Source organism: Blennius ocellaris (genome assembly GCF_963422515.1).
Source record: "Blennius ocellaris genome assembly, chromosome: 12".
NCBI classification, from domain to species: Eukaryota; Metazoa; Chordata; class Actinopteri; order Blenniiformes; family Blenniidae; genus Blennius; species Blennius ocellaris.
In genome coordinates, this window is record NC_137661.1 from 6,475,985 (window position 1) to 6,494,075 (window position 18,091).

At 40.8% G+C, this 18,091-nt stretch overlaps 1 protein-coding gene across 1 annotated transcript; it reads right to left on the bottom strand.

Annotated features, from left to right (window-relative positions):
• Nucleotides 1-15,047: 15,047 nt before the first annotated feature.
• Nucleotides 15,048-17,830, bottom strand: nppc (natriuretic peptide C; the record flags this gene model as incomplete). Its single annotated transcript, XM_080506693.1, has 3 exons — nucleotides 15,048-15,334; nucleotides 16,528-16,821; nucleotides 17,738-17,830. The coding sequence occupies 2 exons, from the start codon at nucleotides 17,828-17,830 to the stop codon at nucleotides 16,549-16,551; spliced, it is 366 nt and encodes a 121-aa protein (XP_080362819.1). The 3' UTR covers nucleotides 15,048-15,334; nucleotides 16,528-16,548.
• Nucleotides 17,831-18,091: the final 261 nt, after the last annotated feature.

Consider the following 18,091-nt stretch of genomic DNA (forward strand, 5'->3'; position numbering starts at 1 on the left):
TTCCTCGTGATGTATGCGTTGCTATGGTGAAGTTGCTATTCCTTTGTCTCTAAAACTGCTTTAAACTGGTTCTTCTCAGAGCTTAACGTTCTGTGGGACCAAAGTGACCTCTGACCTCTTATCTGTTCCAATCTTACCTTGACCATGAATTGTGCAGAGTGGAGCACTGAGGAGACATCGCCAACCAACTTGGAATGTCCCTGAACATTAATTTATAGTTTTGTTTTTCCCAACTTTACCAGTGGGATGAATCCCAGCTGTGTAGGAAGATAACAATACAATGTGTTCAGTTGTCCCACAGAAATCAAATGTTTAACTTGTATATTCCTTCATTAACCAGTACAAGATTATTTACGCCCTTTTTCACTGCTCCTCCTGCCTTGTGTTTCTGTTTATTTACTTCTATGTTTTTATTTATATTGTTCTCCTTTGTGATGGATGACTGCATGCTTAGCCACCACTCAAGCTTGTAAATGCTCTTGTTCAATAAAAGATAAGTGTTTGTGCTTCTGCAGGAAGCCCAGCAGCCAGAACCTGGAGGTCCTGATGTCACGCTTTCTCTCCAACCAGGAGAGCGTCCCGACCCCGCACACTCACAGGAAGTTGTCATCTTCTTCTGTGGTGGTTTGGGAAGTTCCTCACCTGCATATGTGGTGACAACCACTGCGGTCAATGAAATCATCACATCATTCATTAGGGACCTCGCCAACGGCTGGGCCCTAGGCCCGGCCAACGGCAGGTCCCTTTTGTAATTCGTCGTCGCCCGCACTGTTGCGACTCATCCGGCGCACTCATCCGGTCACTCTCAGGTTCGGGGGCACGGCCACTACCTACTGGTGAAGTTCTAATTGTTTTTCAAATGTTTTTTCTTATTTTTATTCTTATTATTATTCTGCTTTTTTGCACTTTTCGTAGATCCACTCAAATTTGACCCGCTAAACACGCTCAAAAACTCACCGAATTTGGCACGCTCGTCAAGACTCGCGAAACTGCGAAGTCTGTGTTAAAAAATCCCCACAAAGTCAAAAAATGGCTCTCTAGCGCCACCTAGAAAATGTAAATTGCCCGCTACGGTCCGTAGGAATGTCATAGAGAAATAGAGCAAATACAAAATGTGTTCGTCTCCTCGAGACCTACAGCTCACGCGCTTGAACTGTTTTCACTGAAAGAGCAGAACCACTGAACATTTAGTAGTTTTTATGTTGACCACTAGTGGGTGCTGTTGGTTCATTAAGATGAAACCACACATGTACACAGAGAACAATATGCAGTCTGCATGAAACAAGCTTTCTGTACATGGAGTGTGTTTTGTTGGAAAGTGAACGAGCACAACAGTAGATGCTAACATAAAATGGTTGTTCAAATCAAATCTCCCAGTGTTGGGAAGCCTCCAGACAATCTTTACAGATTGGTCTGGTTTTACACCTTCAGTCCAACTTTTCAATACAAAACATGTCCTTACATCATTGTTTTGCGTCTTTCCACATATCCAGATTAAAAAGGGGGTCAAGAGGAAATCAGATCCTGACATGATAAATGAGGAGGACTTCATTTGTTCAGAATCAAAGAAGCAGCCAGCAGAGACCGCTGGCCAACCACCTAGCAAAAAGGTAAGCACCTCCACTGCTGGCTTGTAACAACCAAGAGGTTATTGAGATGAAACTAATTGCAGGGATAATTAACACTTTTATTTTTCCCAAGTCAAAAGGTATGCATCCTTCTGGAAGTGATTTTATACTTTTGGAAAAAGATCCTGATGACGAATCACGGGAGAGTCTGTGGTCTGGTCTGGACTCTTGGCCTACAAACGGTAAGTCTTGACCTTTTATAAGTAACTCTTGTTCCTAAAACCAATGAAATGTCTTCAACAGCTGTTTGTAATGTAAGGCCCTATTTACACCACAACATTTGAGTAAAAACCCGAAATCATAGTTTTGGGTGTTCTTTTTTACACATGGATTTATAGTCGACAGTCCAGTGTAACAACAATCCAACTTGGTCTGTCCAATAAGAATGTCTGTGCTCTCTATTGTCAAGGTTTCATTGTTACTTAATTGGTGTAGTTTCATTATAACAGCGAATGGCGCCCACTAGTGGTCCTACATGAAAACATTATTTTTGGTGTTGCTATCGAAACGGTAAATGTAAAACAAAAAAGTGAAAACAGTTTTCATGTGAAACGTTGTGTAAATGGGGTATAAAGTCACCTGACCCTCCTAGTGTCATGTAGTGACCTTCAACAGCAGGTGTCCAGTGAAGAAAAGTTCCTTTGTCCTTCACATTCCATCATTCATAAACTACATCTTCTGGACTCTGCAGTTCTCTTGAAATCAAACATTTTAATTAATTCTCTTCTCAATGTATAGACACATGCCTCCCATTACATGCTGATCATGCTTTTGTCTTGTTGTTCATTTAACAGAAGCGCCTCCATGTTTCTCTCCTTCTTCACCTACTCTTTATGAGCAAGACGTTGCTGCTCCTCCTGCTGGATTTGAGGTACTTCCTGTTGTTCAAACACTCTTTCTTTGCTTTCAAATGAGCTTTTTGAAAACCTCACCAAAAAGGGTTGCACAGGGAGTTTTCCACTGTGCTACAGATTTCATTTATTTATTTTACACATTGATAACCTGAACAATTCACTCATGGGATTGTTGTGGCATCTTCACCAGTGCTAGTGAACATCATTTCTCTCATGCACTTGTAAATAACAACTAGAAAATTCCCGCGGAAATTTTATTGTGCCTGCCACCTGCCGCCCCCTGCTGCCGAGCGAGGTAGTGTGAAAAATACGTGGAAATCATGTCATTAGCTAGTGATTCTCGATCGCAGCGCCAGCACGAGGCTACAGTCTAAATTTCAGCTCATTTGAACAAACTTTTTAGCATGCGATGCTAACAGCTAACACCGATTTAAGTGCGTGGAAACCATGTGGTCAGCTAGTAATTCTCGATCGCAGCGCCACCACGAGGCCACCCTCCAAATTTCAGCTCATTTGAACAAACTTGTTAGCATGCGATGCTAACACCTGCGATATAAGTACGTGGAAACCATGTCATTAGCTAGTGATTCTCGATCGCAGCGCCAGCATGAGGCTACACTCTAAATTTCAGCTCATTTGAACAAACTTATTACCATGCGATGCTAACAGCTAGCACCGATTTAAGTGCGTGTAAACCATGTGGTCAGCTAGTAATTCTCGATCGCAGCGCCACCACGAGGCCACCCTCCAAATTTCAGCTCATTTAAACAAAGTTGTTAGCATGCGATGCTAACACAAGCGATTTAAGTACGTGGAAACCATGTCATTAGCTAGTGTTTCTCGATCGCAGCACCAGCACGAGTCCACCCTCCAAATTTGAGCTCATTTGAACAAACTTGTTAGCATGAGATGCTAACACCTGCGATTTGCCTGAAAAGCGCAGAAGTTACCTCCCAGGTGTGGCTGACCTGGAATCTGGAGTTTTATGACATTCTGAGATGGTAGGCCAATTAGCTTAGCGCGGCGGCTAACTAGCTAGTGCGCCGTGATCGCAGCACCCCCATGAGGCCACCCTCCAAATTTCAGCTCAATTGAACAAACTTTGTAGCATGCTAATTGGCATGCTAACAAGTGCTGCAGCTGAGTCATTGCCATCAGCATTAAAATGCATTGAAAAGTATGGTGCCTAAGCTACTGTGTGTGTGTGAGCACTGTGTGGTCAGCCATCATGTTACTGGTCCAGTCAATCAGAGGAGCCGTGTGTGTTGCCAGGCAGATTTGGAGCAGCTTGTGTGATGTCATGGAGCCGGCTCCTGATTGACAGGCTGCTGCAGGAGGCAGAAACTATGAGACCTGATGTGAGGGAAGAAGGTGTTTAAGCACAAACGCAGGTCCCGAACAACTGCTTATAGTTGGAGAACCGTGACACTTGGGTGAAAAATTCCTTCACCGTGGGCGTCGGGAGAAGTTGAAGGACGTTCGGTGTGGTTTTCGTGTCCTCACGAGGTTCCGTCTCCCCGTGAGGACTTGAAACAAATGGCTGAACTTTGGGGATTTGGGGAGAAAATGACTCGTCAAAATGTATTGGCGCGGATGAGACAGAATCCTGCGCTCCCTGTCAATTAAGTCCCCTGGAGGGAGAACCGTGTCTCTCTGAGACAAAAGTGTCCCCTCGTGAGAAGCACAACGCCTGTAGCTACATTTTGATGTATAATATGTTGAGAAAGACGAAGAAATGTGTCTGTGGTGACGAGATAAAAACTTTTTTTTGTTTGTAAAACGGCAGTTTCTCTCACTCTGACCGAAATCTTGTCACTCTAACTTTTCACATACACACCCATACAAAACTGGGAAAAGGAGGGAAAAGTTGATGACATTCAAAGGCTCACAGTTTAAAATTGGTGAAACTTTTGAAAAATCTGAGGACATATCTGAATACAGAACAAGTGCGGCAACGTTTTAAGAGTAAGTTTGAGTCTGTAGCTGAAGATTTGGCGACGTGATGTGGCGTGGAAAAAGTGTGATTTTTTTTCTGTTTTTTCTTGGCTCCCATGTTAAGCGGATGTAAAAATCATCGCCGTTTTTTACGTGTTGTTCGGAAGCCGTTTGCGATATCCATAATCCAAATGGATGCACAGGATTCCCGATAATTCCCTACGTAGCGATATGCTTTTTGTCTACGTACTCCAAACGGTGCGGGACTAGTAGGCCTGCAAACTTTGTGCGGCAGAGGAAGAATAATATTAAAAAAAAACGGCGCTTTCCCAGGATTGTAATAATTGTGCGACGCCTCTTAAAGAGGCAGGCACAATTAATGAGGAAATGTTGCTGTGGGGAAATGTGTGACATTCATCTCATCCTCCATTTCTAGTCTACTGTGCCATTATAGACTCATTTCATAGCTTATTTGGTTTGTACAAACAGCAATCCTTCTCCGTTGGTTACCAGTTTCACACCCTCTCATTTACCACCTTCATTCTATTATCAGAATTCATTCCTCATCACCATACATGTGAAAGAATAGTGTGAACTCAGATTTTTGTCTTTTTTTTTTCAACTTTTTTACATATTACTTTAATTCAGGAAGACCGTTTATTTATTAATGCCAAAACCAGTGAAATGAGTGAAGTAAATTATGTTAAATCCTATGAAATGTTATCATGTGACTCTTAATTGTTTGCTGTTTTGAATTCCACAAACCGCATCCATGTTTATCAAAGTACCCGCACATTCAGCCCATCTCGTTCAGTCTTGAACTGTCACATGCACCACAGTGGAGCGTTTCCAGGCATTTATCCACCTGTATGTTTTCCAGGGCGCCATGGAATCTTCCAGCGTTCCGCCCCATGACAACCTGGCAAAGAGGACGACAAAAGCCTCCTCCACTGACGTCGCGGACCTTGGGAAAAGCTCAGGCATAGGACGTACCCTGAATGGCATAAAGACAAAAGTCCAAGGCCTTTCTAAACTCCGCCAGGTGATCAGAGGTCTGAAGACCTCTGTGAGGTGTATATTTAAAATTAACCGACAATGTGCCGAGGCCCCATGACAGGAAAATTCTACTCGCCTCGGAGTCGGGAGTGAAAAACCACATGCACGCAAGGACACGGACATTAGATACAAATAAGTAACTTTTATATGGCATGGAAAGATACAAGCACAATAGAGAGAAGTGAAAACTTGCCCAGCAACAGGATTAGGTCATGCCACTCGTGACGAAGCGAAGGGCAGATCCCAGGAGGACGGGTAAAACAGACAGCTCTGCAGCAGTTCGGGGCTCTTGGGCCATTCTCTGCTCGTATGCGTACGGTTCAGAGACGCAAGATCCATTCGTGGTGACCTGCTCCGAGAACCCGGGAATATTCCTGTAGAGTTTGGTATTTACTCACTGTTTTAATAAACTTCATTGTTAATCCACACTCAAGGTTTGCTAAACTCACTCATTTTGTGTTCGTCCCCTTCCTCGGGAGCTGGACGTCCCCTCCCTGGGGCAGCGGGCCCCGAAAGACAGTATGTATCGGCAGATGCATGACTTGCAGGTGGAAAATGTGAAGCTCCGATCGACGGTGGCCGCCTTCTCGTCGGAGGTGGTCCAGCTGAAGAACAAGCAGGAGTGCTGGGAGACCATCCTGGAGGTGTAGTCGCCATCGCTGGGCGACAACCTCATCTATTCAGGAATCCCAGACCACAGACAGGAGGTTCCTGAGGAAGAGGTAAGAGTTTCTGATCACAGCTCTCAAAATGCTGGAGGGGACCATAAAAAACATTGAGTAAACTAATACAGACAAGCAAACAACGACAAACATTCAGTTAGCACTTATGTAAGCATGAACAGGTATCAATAGGTGCATTTGGGTACTTTTGGATACACAAATTTGAGATGTGCAACACAATGAATGAAACAAAAAGACAAAAAATTCACAATGAGTTGCACAGGGAGTTTTCCACTGTGCTATAGATTATATTTAATTTATTTTACACATTAATAACCTGAACAATTCACTCATGGGATTGTTGTGGCATCTTCACCAGTGCTGGTGAACATCATTTCTCTCATGCACTTGTAAATAACAATGAGGAAATGTTGCTGTGGGGAAATTTGTGACTCTTGACATTTATCTCATCCTCCATTTCTGTTCAACCATGTCAACCTAAAGGAGAACACAGTTTGTCAGACTGCCTCTGGTTTTCAAAAACCGCCCCCTGAGAGAGAGAAAGTCCACCAGGAAGAGCAAGAAGAGCAGCACCAACTGACTGTGAGTCACTATGTTGATTGTGAAAATGGACTGTATACTCTTTAGTGGCATAAAAGTTGTAACATGTGGATATTTAAAACTTTCTAAGGGGAGGTTGTAGTGAAATGATGGACTGGACACAAGACTTTTAATCCAATACCATTTAAGCATTTTGTTTTGGATGAAATACTGATAATGGACAGATTTCCACACCGGCTCTGGATTCTACATTCGAGATTCTAGATTCTAGATACGAGATGGTCTTATCGAGGCTTTATTTGACTGAAGTAAATGTGATGAACATACAAAGCCCCCTCCAGGCTGAGAACCACTTAAATCCATCATTGTGACTGGGGATGCACTGATGCTGAGTACCGATACCAGTACATACTGAATTCCAGTCAGTCTAATTCACACTCCAGGTGATACACCAACGCTACACGTTGCTGCAACCGACCTGGATTGTGGGACTGAGCTCACCGTTAATGTTTCAGTCAAACTTTGATCATGTTTCACATGAAGCATCACTGGTGTGTGAGCCATGAAACTCTTTAACATGTAGCGTGTAGCATGTAGAATGTAGCATGTAGACTGTTGCATGTACAATGTAGAATTGAGCATGTAGCATGTAGCACGGCTCGAAGTAAAATCCTACTGGATCCGCGGAGTAGTTAAACTAATGACGAAGTCTGCAGGTCCAAACGTCTCTGGTGATAAAGTTGCTGGCGTTGTAGGAACTTTGTTTCACCTCCCCTCCTTCATACTTTACTGAACATACTTTACACATCTGAAAAAACTTTGTGTCATAAACAGTTTATGCCACAAAGTTTTTTCAGATGTGTGCATCTCTAAAGTTCTTGTTCCACTGTTGATAGAGGCTGTTCATTTGATTCGTTAGTAATTGTAAATTATTATTATTATTATTATTATTATTATTATTATTATTATTATTATTATTATTATTATGTTATTGGAAGGGGGGCCCCAAAATAAAATCCTGCTTAGGGCCCCTACTGGGTTAAAAGCTCCCTCTGGCTTATTGAGCTTCATCTAATATGAACAACACAGTGGAATAGATTGTTTTTTTTTTTGTCCCTTGGACTCGATTACAAAGAAGGGAAAAAGATGAAATATGAAAACCGGAAGCAAAGCGAAATTTCCTAAACTTTCCCATTAATGATTTTACACACTCATGTTGTTGTTTGCATTTTATTATAAGAGCTCCACTTCCAAAGCAACACAAGTCTTTCATTGTTAAAAAATAGTGGAATATCATGTGTTGACTGTCATGGTTGTTGACATTATGTGTTTTTCAAAGCCCCAGACCAGAACCAGAGCGGTTACCAGGTTTAACCAGGTTTCCACTAATATCTGTAGCAGCCGCAGTAAGAACCAGCGGTGAACATAGCAAGCTCCTCCCTTTGCTTCATGGTGGAGATGTGGACACCAGTACCAGACAACAGTGGAGACATACCGTGACCTTGGTGTCAAGAATCATGACATCATCAGGAGCCAGGTCCAACTGTGATGTTTCACCAGGAACCTCCTCCACCTAGTCATAGAAACAAACACTTAGAATCTACAATTGTAGCCTGTCTGTATGTTGTAAAGACTTAAACACTGCAATGATAGTGATTTTGGCCTTTGACCTAATGGCCAGAACATATTAGATATTCATCTGCCCAATCAGGAGAAATTCCTTCCAGACTTTTTAAAGGCGATACAGGAGCAGTAACCCAGACTGTAACTCTTCAAGGATTCAATATGTTAAAACTGTCCTCTCCTTTTACACAAAGTTTCCAAATACATATAACTTTTCCTTTCTTTTAGAAATCCTGTAAAAGTAAATATTTCTTTGTCCTCTGGATGGCGCCATTACATTAAAATGCATTCTTGCGTTTGGCTCGACTCACCAGTCCACAATGAGGGAAATATCAATAAGCTAGAAAGCCACACAAAGCTGTATTTAAACGTGGATTTTACAACTTTAACACTAAAATTGGAGTATTTAGTGCATGCAGCTTTTCTCACTTTTGATTTCTCAGTAAATACACACTAAAGAGAGATGTTGCAGCCGGAGACATACATAAAGTTTTTTATAAACCAGTCAAATGTACATAAGGGTGAACTGCTTTTGTCCACAGGTGATTCCCCACTTTAAAGCAAGACAGAACATAAACTCTTTTCACAATAAAAACACTCATCCTGTGTTCTTTTGTGTGAACATCCATGTTCAAAGCAGCTCAACGTCTTCACATGGTCTTCACATGGTCTTCACATGGTTTCTAATGCAGAAAGTAGAACGGTGGAGAACATCAGCAATTATACCACAGATCAAGCTGCAATTTGAAACTAAAGGAGCTTCAGACAGGTTCAAGTATTAATTACAAACCATTGTAAATATTGAATTAGACAGCCTTTAACAAGAAAGCCCTGTAAAATCATGTCAAAGAACAATTTATCATTTTTAGGCCCTGTTTACACCACAACGTTTCTTGGGAAAACATTCAGTCATTTTTGCGTTTTCATTTCAGAAAAGTTTTGCGTTTATGCTGCATCATTTCAAAAACATTGTCTGTTTACACTGGACTGGCATAAACAAAGAAAATTATGTAGTTCGCATGTAGGCAAGACACTCCTTCAATCTAGTTTCTTTATTTTTCTTCTTCGAACTACATACATATTTGTGAATATAACTTTCAACAAGCCTTTTCTTTTTGCAAACCAAATATATAAAGTGAAATGATTCACTTATTAACAATAAATAAATATCCCTTTCCCTACAATAGTTTATCCTCTTCCTAGTAGCTATCCAGGGTTTGTTTATTATCCCTTGTTGTAAAATAAATACTTACAAATAGGTTGTATGTCACTAGTTCATATGTCAATATCCTGCAATCTTGCTTTCAGCTCCAATTGGCTCAGGAAACAGTGATTTTGATGGACGACTTCATAATATCAATTTACAGACTACAAAGGTAAACAGAGGTCGAAGTGATGAGTACTTACTGTAAAAAGAAAAAGTACTACTTCAAGGTAGTGATTCAATAGGCGAGGGTCGCGGCCCCCTGGTGGTGAACAGTGGTATTGCATTTGGGCCGTGTGAGGTCATTCAGTCTGAGCACATAAACAGTTTTTAGGCATTGCAACAATTAGAGTGAAGTATTTGGAAGTAGTGATTTCTCTCTCTCTCTCTCTCTCTCTCTCTCTCTCTCTACCTTTTAACTGCAGGCAAATATTTTGTCACCATAAAGGTATCTATATCAGGCGCCATGGCTTTGAGCTGTGCAGGCTTCAGGTAAAATTCAAAGCACAAGCAAGTCATTTCTGTTACAAAAAACAAACAAACAACAACAACAACATCCTTCCATGGTTCAATCTCCTACACGGCTCCGTCCAATGTTGCAGGGCGCTGGACTTGAGTCCAGCTGAATGTGAAGGTGAAGGAGTGTGACTGGATGGGTCACTACGAGTCCATCACAGAGAGATAGATGGTCACACACCAAGAATCAGTTGCAGCCATTGGCTGATGGTATTTAAAGAGCTATGTATCAGCTGATGTCATTGACATCCAACATTTGACTGACCCAGATAGGACTCACTCACGCTGGGCGACAACAAGCTGGTGTTTTGTGAAATGAAGTCACTGGTTGCAGAATGGGATCATCACAGGTTTTGCGCCTGGCAGAGAAGGCAGATGCAGAGGGCAAAGAATTCCCAAATTATTTTCCACATCCCAATAAGGATGGCAAAAAAAAAAAAATAGACTGGACAATATATATATATATATATAGCAGCTCAAAAGAGCCCTTCTTTTGCATACATGCTATTCTCCCATGAAGTACTGAAAAAGTCCATTCGTGCACAAATTTCTATGGGATAGAAGTGGTTCAGTGCATGGCATTTGATGTTCACATCTCATCATCACACCAGCAGCAGCCTTAAATACAATGGTAAACATTTATTTCCTAGTCTTGTCAAAATCCCAACACGTAAGAAGAGTTTAGTTTTATTGTATACGACTGTCACTTGTCTTTTGCAGAGAGAGAAGAGGAAGAAGAGATGAAGAGCATGTGTGTCATGCTTTGCCATGGTATTTATTACAAACTTACTTGTATCTGATAGATTCTATCAGATACAAGTAAGTTTGTAGGTAAGTTTGTAATAAATGTAAGTTTGTAATAAACGTAATACATTTTCAAAGTTTCAAATTTTACCATTTTCGGGTGGTGGTGTGCCTCGAGATTTTTCCAAAGAAAAAAGGCCAGGCCAGGTCTGTTCGATTCTCGCACGAGGCTCTGAATGTTTCCAAGCTCTGTAGTTAAACTGAGTCAACGCGGCTTCAATAAACATGAGTTAAGCGATACGTGCAGCTAAAAAGCGCTGCCTTCTTCAAACTTAACCAAAACTAGATAAAGACTAGATAAAGGTTACCACGATACAACGCAAACTTCTGTAAATGAATTGTTCATATTGGTGACACAAAACAATTCTATGTCCCAACACAGGAGATCTCATTCCTCAACCCACATTCAACTCAGTCAAGTTTTCACATCTCAGACATTTCTATTAACCATCTTTCCTGCATTTACAAAATTTATTTTTCCCCCCTGTCAAATTCACCTTAAAAAAATCCAGCGACCTCCGTTCAACACGTGACATTTGGTGACACCAATCACAGGGAATGAAATACAGATAGAATATGATTAAATAAAGTGTCTGGCTGAGCCTGGGTTGGAGGCATTTATTTGTTGAGTTTACATGCTTTCCTTCAGTGTGAGTGGGATTTTCTCAAGTTGGATAAAGGAAAAAGATTGAGAGATTACTTTCAAACAACCCACTGCTGCCACCTCTCCATCAGAGAATGTGATCTTTATCTATGACTTATTAGATAAGTGGGACTTTTGGGGGTTTTGTGAGTAAACACAAGATATCACCACCAAACAAGTCTGCAATGGGACAAAATAAACAGTCAACAAGATTAAAATAACCAGTAGCTTGAAGTAACTAATAGCAAAACTGTGTCGGCACCTCCAACAACAATTTTATCATCAGAGACTAGAAATCAAAATAATATACAAAGCATGTCATCTCCCTGAAACATAACATTTTCATAACATTTTCATTCAGCAGCCAGCTTTCCCCAGGGGAAGGCCGTGAGTAATTAACTCTCAACACCACACAGAGGCAGCATTGCATTCTACATCCACTCACTGAAGCACAAGACAACCCACACTGTCAACACGCACAGCTTCTTACACCTTTTTTGGTTTGGTTGCATACGTCCATTTATTTTTCTATTAGTTTATTTATTCATGTGATTGATTGATTCTCCCTATATAGAGTTCATTCTGTGCTTTCTGAAGCAGATGAGTATATAAGTATATTGTGAAATTTGGGGTCTGAGGAGATTTCTTCAGTTTAGGACAGTTGGTTGTTCCTGGACAGACACCCAAAATATTGTTTCAAAAGTATGTTGAGTGATGGAGACATCCACAACAGGCAGGACAAGGGCCATCCAGGACCCATCACTGGGCTATACCATGTAGAAACAGGGGGCGACATTTCCACTTGATTTGACAGGTTTTGATTCATTTTTGGAGTCATATATGTGTCATTTTTCAAAGCAAGTGCATACATGTAACAAAATATAATAGAAATACAGTCAGTGGTCACAAAAGTGGTGATAGAATGATCCTATTAGAAAGACGACCGACCAACACACATATTCACACCAATGTGTGCAATTATGAGTCAGCAATTAACCTGCAAACAGAAATCCTACACATGCATAACGAGTTTGCTTGTAAACTAATTTTGTGTCTAGTTTCTGTGTCTTCATTTTGTAATAGCAGAACATCATGAGAGAATTGTGTGTGAGCCATAAGGACCAAAATCATCTCAATGTCCACCATGTTCCGCTTTGTGGTGGTGTAGAGTGCAGTTCCCACCAGGCTGTTTATCTTTGTCTGTTGACCTTAGATGGGAACTTTGTGAATGGGAGCGCTGCCATTAGATTCACAAAACTCACAGCATGGAGTCGTGAAACTAACAGGGTTGTTGATTCAGCTCTCACTGTTGTTAAACACGTGTTTTTCCTCTGTTGTTGCGTTTCCTCTCGTGAAAAGCTTTAATCTGTGTGAGTCAGGTGTTGCCGCGATATTTCTTCTTCTTTCTCAGGTCTTTGTGACCACTCCTTTTGCAACTTGAACACAAGGTAGTTTTATATGAGTCTGCAAGGTGACTTGGTTTCCTTTATTGTAATTTCACCACTCAAACAATTATGTGAGCAGGCTAAGAAAAGAATGTATTACAAAAGTTGTAGGCTGTATATGGAAATTGAAGTTTCCATTTATTCAAAGATTTTTGTTGGTGAAAATGAGTATCGGCCATGAATAATGTCATGTGTAAATAATACTTTTTTGATATTCATGAATCAGCTGGATCATAACATCATTTTGTCTGATCTCTTGAAAACGTTGCTAAATGCAGCAGTTCATTAAGTTTTTTGAGGTTGCAGCTACCTGTACTGTTTTCTTTTTGTTCTCTACTCCCTCTAATGTGCAAGAATATTATTGCAAGTTTTTAATACTGGACCTTTGAAGACTTTTTTCTCTCTCTCTGTCTCTAAATCCTGTGTATCAGGATATCAAAAAAAAAAAAAAAATTTCTTCTGAGGTGACATATGAATGGCCAGTTTTTCTTATTTGGTAGTTCATGCCTTTTAACCTTTAGGTGAAAGGAAAATAATTTTAAAGGTGACGTAGTTCTCAGGAAGGGTGGTGTCCAACAACACTGTAATAATTGCCTGCTAATTTCTGTTTATTTTTTCCTCATGACAACAGCTTTTTAGACTTGCTTTTATTCCTTTTCATTTTGTAAATCCTCTTTTCTGTCTCATGAATCCATCCACCCATCCATCCATCCATCCATCCATCCATCCATCTTCTACAACCGGCTTTATCTGGACTGGGTTTATGTCTGACAGACGGTTGTCCCATGCAGGTGACAGACACATCACTTTTCCACACCAGCTCCCAATTAAGAGTCACTGTTTGAACCAGAAAAGAATGTCTCTGAATGACAAGAGGAAGAAGAACACGAAGCGTCCACACAGAAACACTGTAGGCGATCTGAGGTTCAAACCCCAGTTCAGTCAGGTTACTACTGTGTTTCTCCCAGTGGCTCCCTGGGCGCTGCGCTGAGGAAACCCACTGCTCCCAGTATGGAGGTTGAATACAGAAAAGTCACTTCCCAATGGAGATCATTGAAGTATGCTTCCTCCTTTCTCTGCATAAGGTCACAGTGCGATACAGTGCCAACACCTTTCTGTAGTGGAAATACTCGCAGTGATACAGCGAGTATTTCTTGTATGCGTCACAAAGCCAATCCCCCCAATCAGGTCCCAGAAATAAAATGGACTTATAAATTCTCTGGTTTCTATGAATTTTCCACCCTTTATTTTAGACTTAACTGGAATACAATTTGTCTAATTATTTGTTTTTAACTCTCAGAAGCAGAAAGTCATATCAGAAAAAGGTTAAGTAATAGTGATTATGTTTATTACTCTTTAATTTTCAATAATTATCATTATTACTAAGTGACTACAGTATATTCTGGGGTGAAACTCTGGGGTAACATTGTCTCACGTATGACTTTATTTTTTCCATATCAACAACATAAATCCACATTATCACAAACCGATCAGCCCATTCCCACCCTTGCAACATGCAAAATCTGAAAAATCACATTTGTTTGTACTTCACTCAAAGTTAAGGGTTCTAAGATGAACAGGAATATGACTTGTTATAGACCGGCCATGGAGCCTAAATGCTAACAACAAAATCAAATAAACTGCTGAAGTAGTTGTGATCCAGATAATGAACATTTGAATGTGTAATAGAAAAGCAGCTGTCCTTGTCGTCCTGTTTGAACCAAGTGAGGAAGCTGAGCGCAGGGCAGCACACGCCCTCTCAAGTCCCATCCACAATACAACTTTTTCATAGAAGTGTAAAGCAGGATATGTTCATTTGGCTCCAATGAAACACGCAGGGAGAAAACATGTAAGTGCACATGGAATGTTCTTTTTATCATCGTTGAAAACATTTACAACTATTTGAGACAAAAGAAAAAGGTAACAAACACAATTGACCTGCAGTTTGCATCCATTTTCAAAATGTTACATAAATAGAACTCATATTTATAAATATCTCTTTTTTATAAACATATAAATAGTTTTTAAACATAAATACATTTATGCTGGGGGAGATGAAGTACATGAATGTACAGCAGCAGCAGCAGCAGCAGCAACAATATACAGCTTTGCGGTTTGTAGTTTTTACACCATCGTCCGCCGTGTTGTGTATGCATCTGGATTTGTATCTGTTGACCAATTACTCTGGTATACATATATGCATATATGTATATGTATATTTGCATATTTATAATATATATTTATATGAGGATTTTGTAGCATTGCCATCCCAGTCTTGGTTTATGCTGGTCGTGGTGACTTTCGTACCGAAAATCTATTACTCGATGAGGTTTTTTTTTTTTTTTTTTTTCCTCTGGTGAGAACAAACTCAGCTTCAGTTGTCCAAACCCATCGTCCAGACATCTGGAGAAAGAGCAAAACAAAGGGGAGAAAAGTTAGTTTGAGGTTTCATTGACATTTCACCAAACAATAACTTCTTTGTTATGTGATTCATCTGCCACCCACAAATCATAAATTTAAAAAAAATAAGATTACTCTAATATCTCAGAATATATTCAAATTCACCAGCAGGTTTTTGTCCCCGAGTCAAAACTAACGTGACTCTTGATCTATCCAATTCACCACTGAATAAAACATCAGATTCAGACTTACAAATTGGGCATTATTCATTGAAAAACACACTTATCTATATTAGTCATTAAATTACTTCCCCTGACAGCAGCTCACAGTTTGCGGCGACCACAAAAAGGCTTCAAGCCTCAGGATTAATTGTGTGTCACCTTGCTTCCTCATTACTTCGCAATCTCTTTGTTGTTTTCGTTAAACACGTGGCAAAATAAAACAGAGTTCCCAGAAAGCTCTTGACCACCGCAGGGTGCCGTGGTTTCAAGCCTGTGTCTACATCCCCACTTCCTTCCTCTGTCTGCTCTCTGTGTTGTCCTCAATAAGACATATTGTCTTTGTTTTCTCCAGGAACCAGATGGGCCCATTCATAATAATACACAAGAGTGGATTCCCCAAATACCCACTGGATTGCATCCCATACCTCAGTTTACACTGGTTTAAGTTGGCTTTCCTGCTGACCTCAGGGGGAACCCTACATATACTTGGCTGATGCTTGATGAAATACTTAGGTTTGTGACGTAACACTTTTCCACTTCTGCAGCTTAGCAACATCTCAAGTATGGGATTATATGACCAGTCACTCAGACAGCTTGTATGTGTTGCTTTTGATATATATTAGGCGATTCTGACATTGAAAGCCATGCATTATCATCAAAATCCAACTTTTTTGTGTAAGATTCAGCAATTCCTACCGTCCTTTTTAAAAAATAAATAAACTTTTAAAACTAGGAATATTGTCTAAATGCATCTTTTTTTCAGGGTGTCATTGCCTCACTTCATGTGCTTCTGTATTTACCTCCACCTCAGTCATCAGGGCTCATGTTTGGGTCTATTAAGATATTGTGATCACATCTACTACCTTCTAAAAGTCCTCACGTGATCCAAACAATCCAAATAAGATGCATTTCCCGTTAAACATGAGCAGGTTACGTGAGGTGACAGAGAATATTTGGAAGTGGAGGGCCACTCACCGTCGCAGCGCGGCTCCGGCCCTAGCACCCCATGCCACTGATGGTCCCTATTCTGTCCATCTTGTGTCCGAAGCAGCCACTCCGCGACGTGGAGCCGCCTTTCTTGTTTCCCGATTTGTGTCTCCTGGTTGTGGGTTGATCGTTAAGGAGACGAGCCCACATCCCCCTGGCCTTGGTGTCCATGCGTAAATCACGCAGTAACCGTATCCGAGAGCGCACAGCGTCCAGCCGCCTCTCCCTCTCCTCCGACTCCAGAAACTCCGCCAGCTCCTCGCCCAGCAAACTTCTGAGAGACTGCGAAATTGAGAAAATAAATAAACGATGTGTCCTTTAGGGAAAACACATTGTGAAATGAAATACGTCTTTGATAACAGGCTCGATAACCGTTTGAACAAAGCATCCCACTTGCATGGTGCTTGAGGTGAACCAAGTGCTTGTTATATATATATATTTTAACACAATCGGTTGCCAAAAGGAGGTTTAGTTGATTTTGTTGTACACGCGTCATTCAGACTTTATTAATGAGTGATTCGTCTTAATATTCACTCTGTGCCGCTCAGTGTAAGACAGGTGTTTGCTTGTCGCTCTGATCTGCAAGGAGCTCTGCTCTAACGTCAACTCGCAATATTTCGGAATTTTTAACCAATAAAAACTAAAACGAGTGTTTAAACACTTCCAAATCATGTGTTTAATAATGATTGACGTGGCATCCAGTTTAGGTTATTGTCGTTTAATTACTTGTGTTGATTAGGGTTAAGAATAATTGCAAAATGGGGTTGACATTCATAAATAATTGATTATTCAATATCATTAATTGTCTATATTTACTTGCCAATTTCTTTTGCATGAATTTCCTTTTTTAAATTTCCTTTGAGCGCTATTTGATTCAGATTGGCTCCTGAGCAAAGTGCAGTGACAATAAAAGCTGGCACTAGCCCTCCTTTAAATAAATAGTTTAAAGAGGAGGGGGAAAAAACACTTGCTGGGAAGTTTCATAGCCCGAGTGTGGAAAGAAATGTCTTTGCTGAATTGCTAAACATAACTGAAATTATGAAATATGAAGCCTAAATCAACAGCCTTGGGCGCCTGAACCACAGAACAGCTGTTCACTCATGAAGCGGCATTCATTTTCCAGCAGCCAAATACTGTCGTGTGAAGCAAATAACTGTTTTAGCTGTCAGCAATGAGATCACAAATAACTTCTTCTTACCTTCTGCTGTGTCTGAGATAAAGGTTTTGCGCCCATCCTTACTGAAAGCAGGGTGACCATAAGTCCACACGCTACCAAATATGACAAGTTCATTTTGACAAGTCTTGGGTTCTTTCAGATTCCTCTGCGCTGAAGTTCAGAAAGAAGGACGGCGGCTTCAGCCAATCAGCTGTTGAACACAAGAGGCTTCAGTTCGTCCTTTACTCCAAAACTCCTCCAGTGCTCCTCTAACTCTGCGTATTAGTCCTCTGCGCTTTATATCCAGCCCATGGTGATGTCATGACAACCTGCGTAATGGTCCTCCTTCTCCGCCAATTCCCTGTTTTCTCTACCTGCCTCCGAGCACGTCACGCC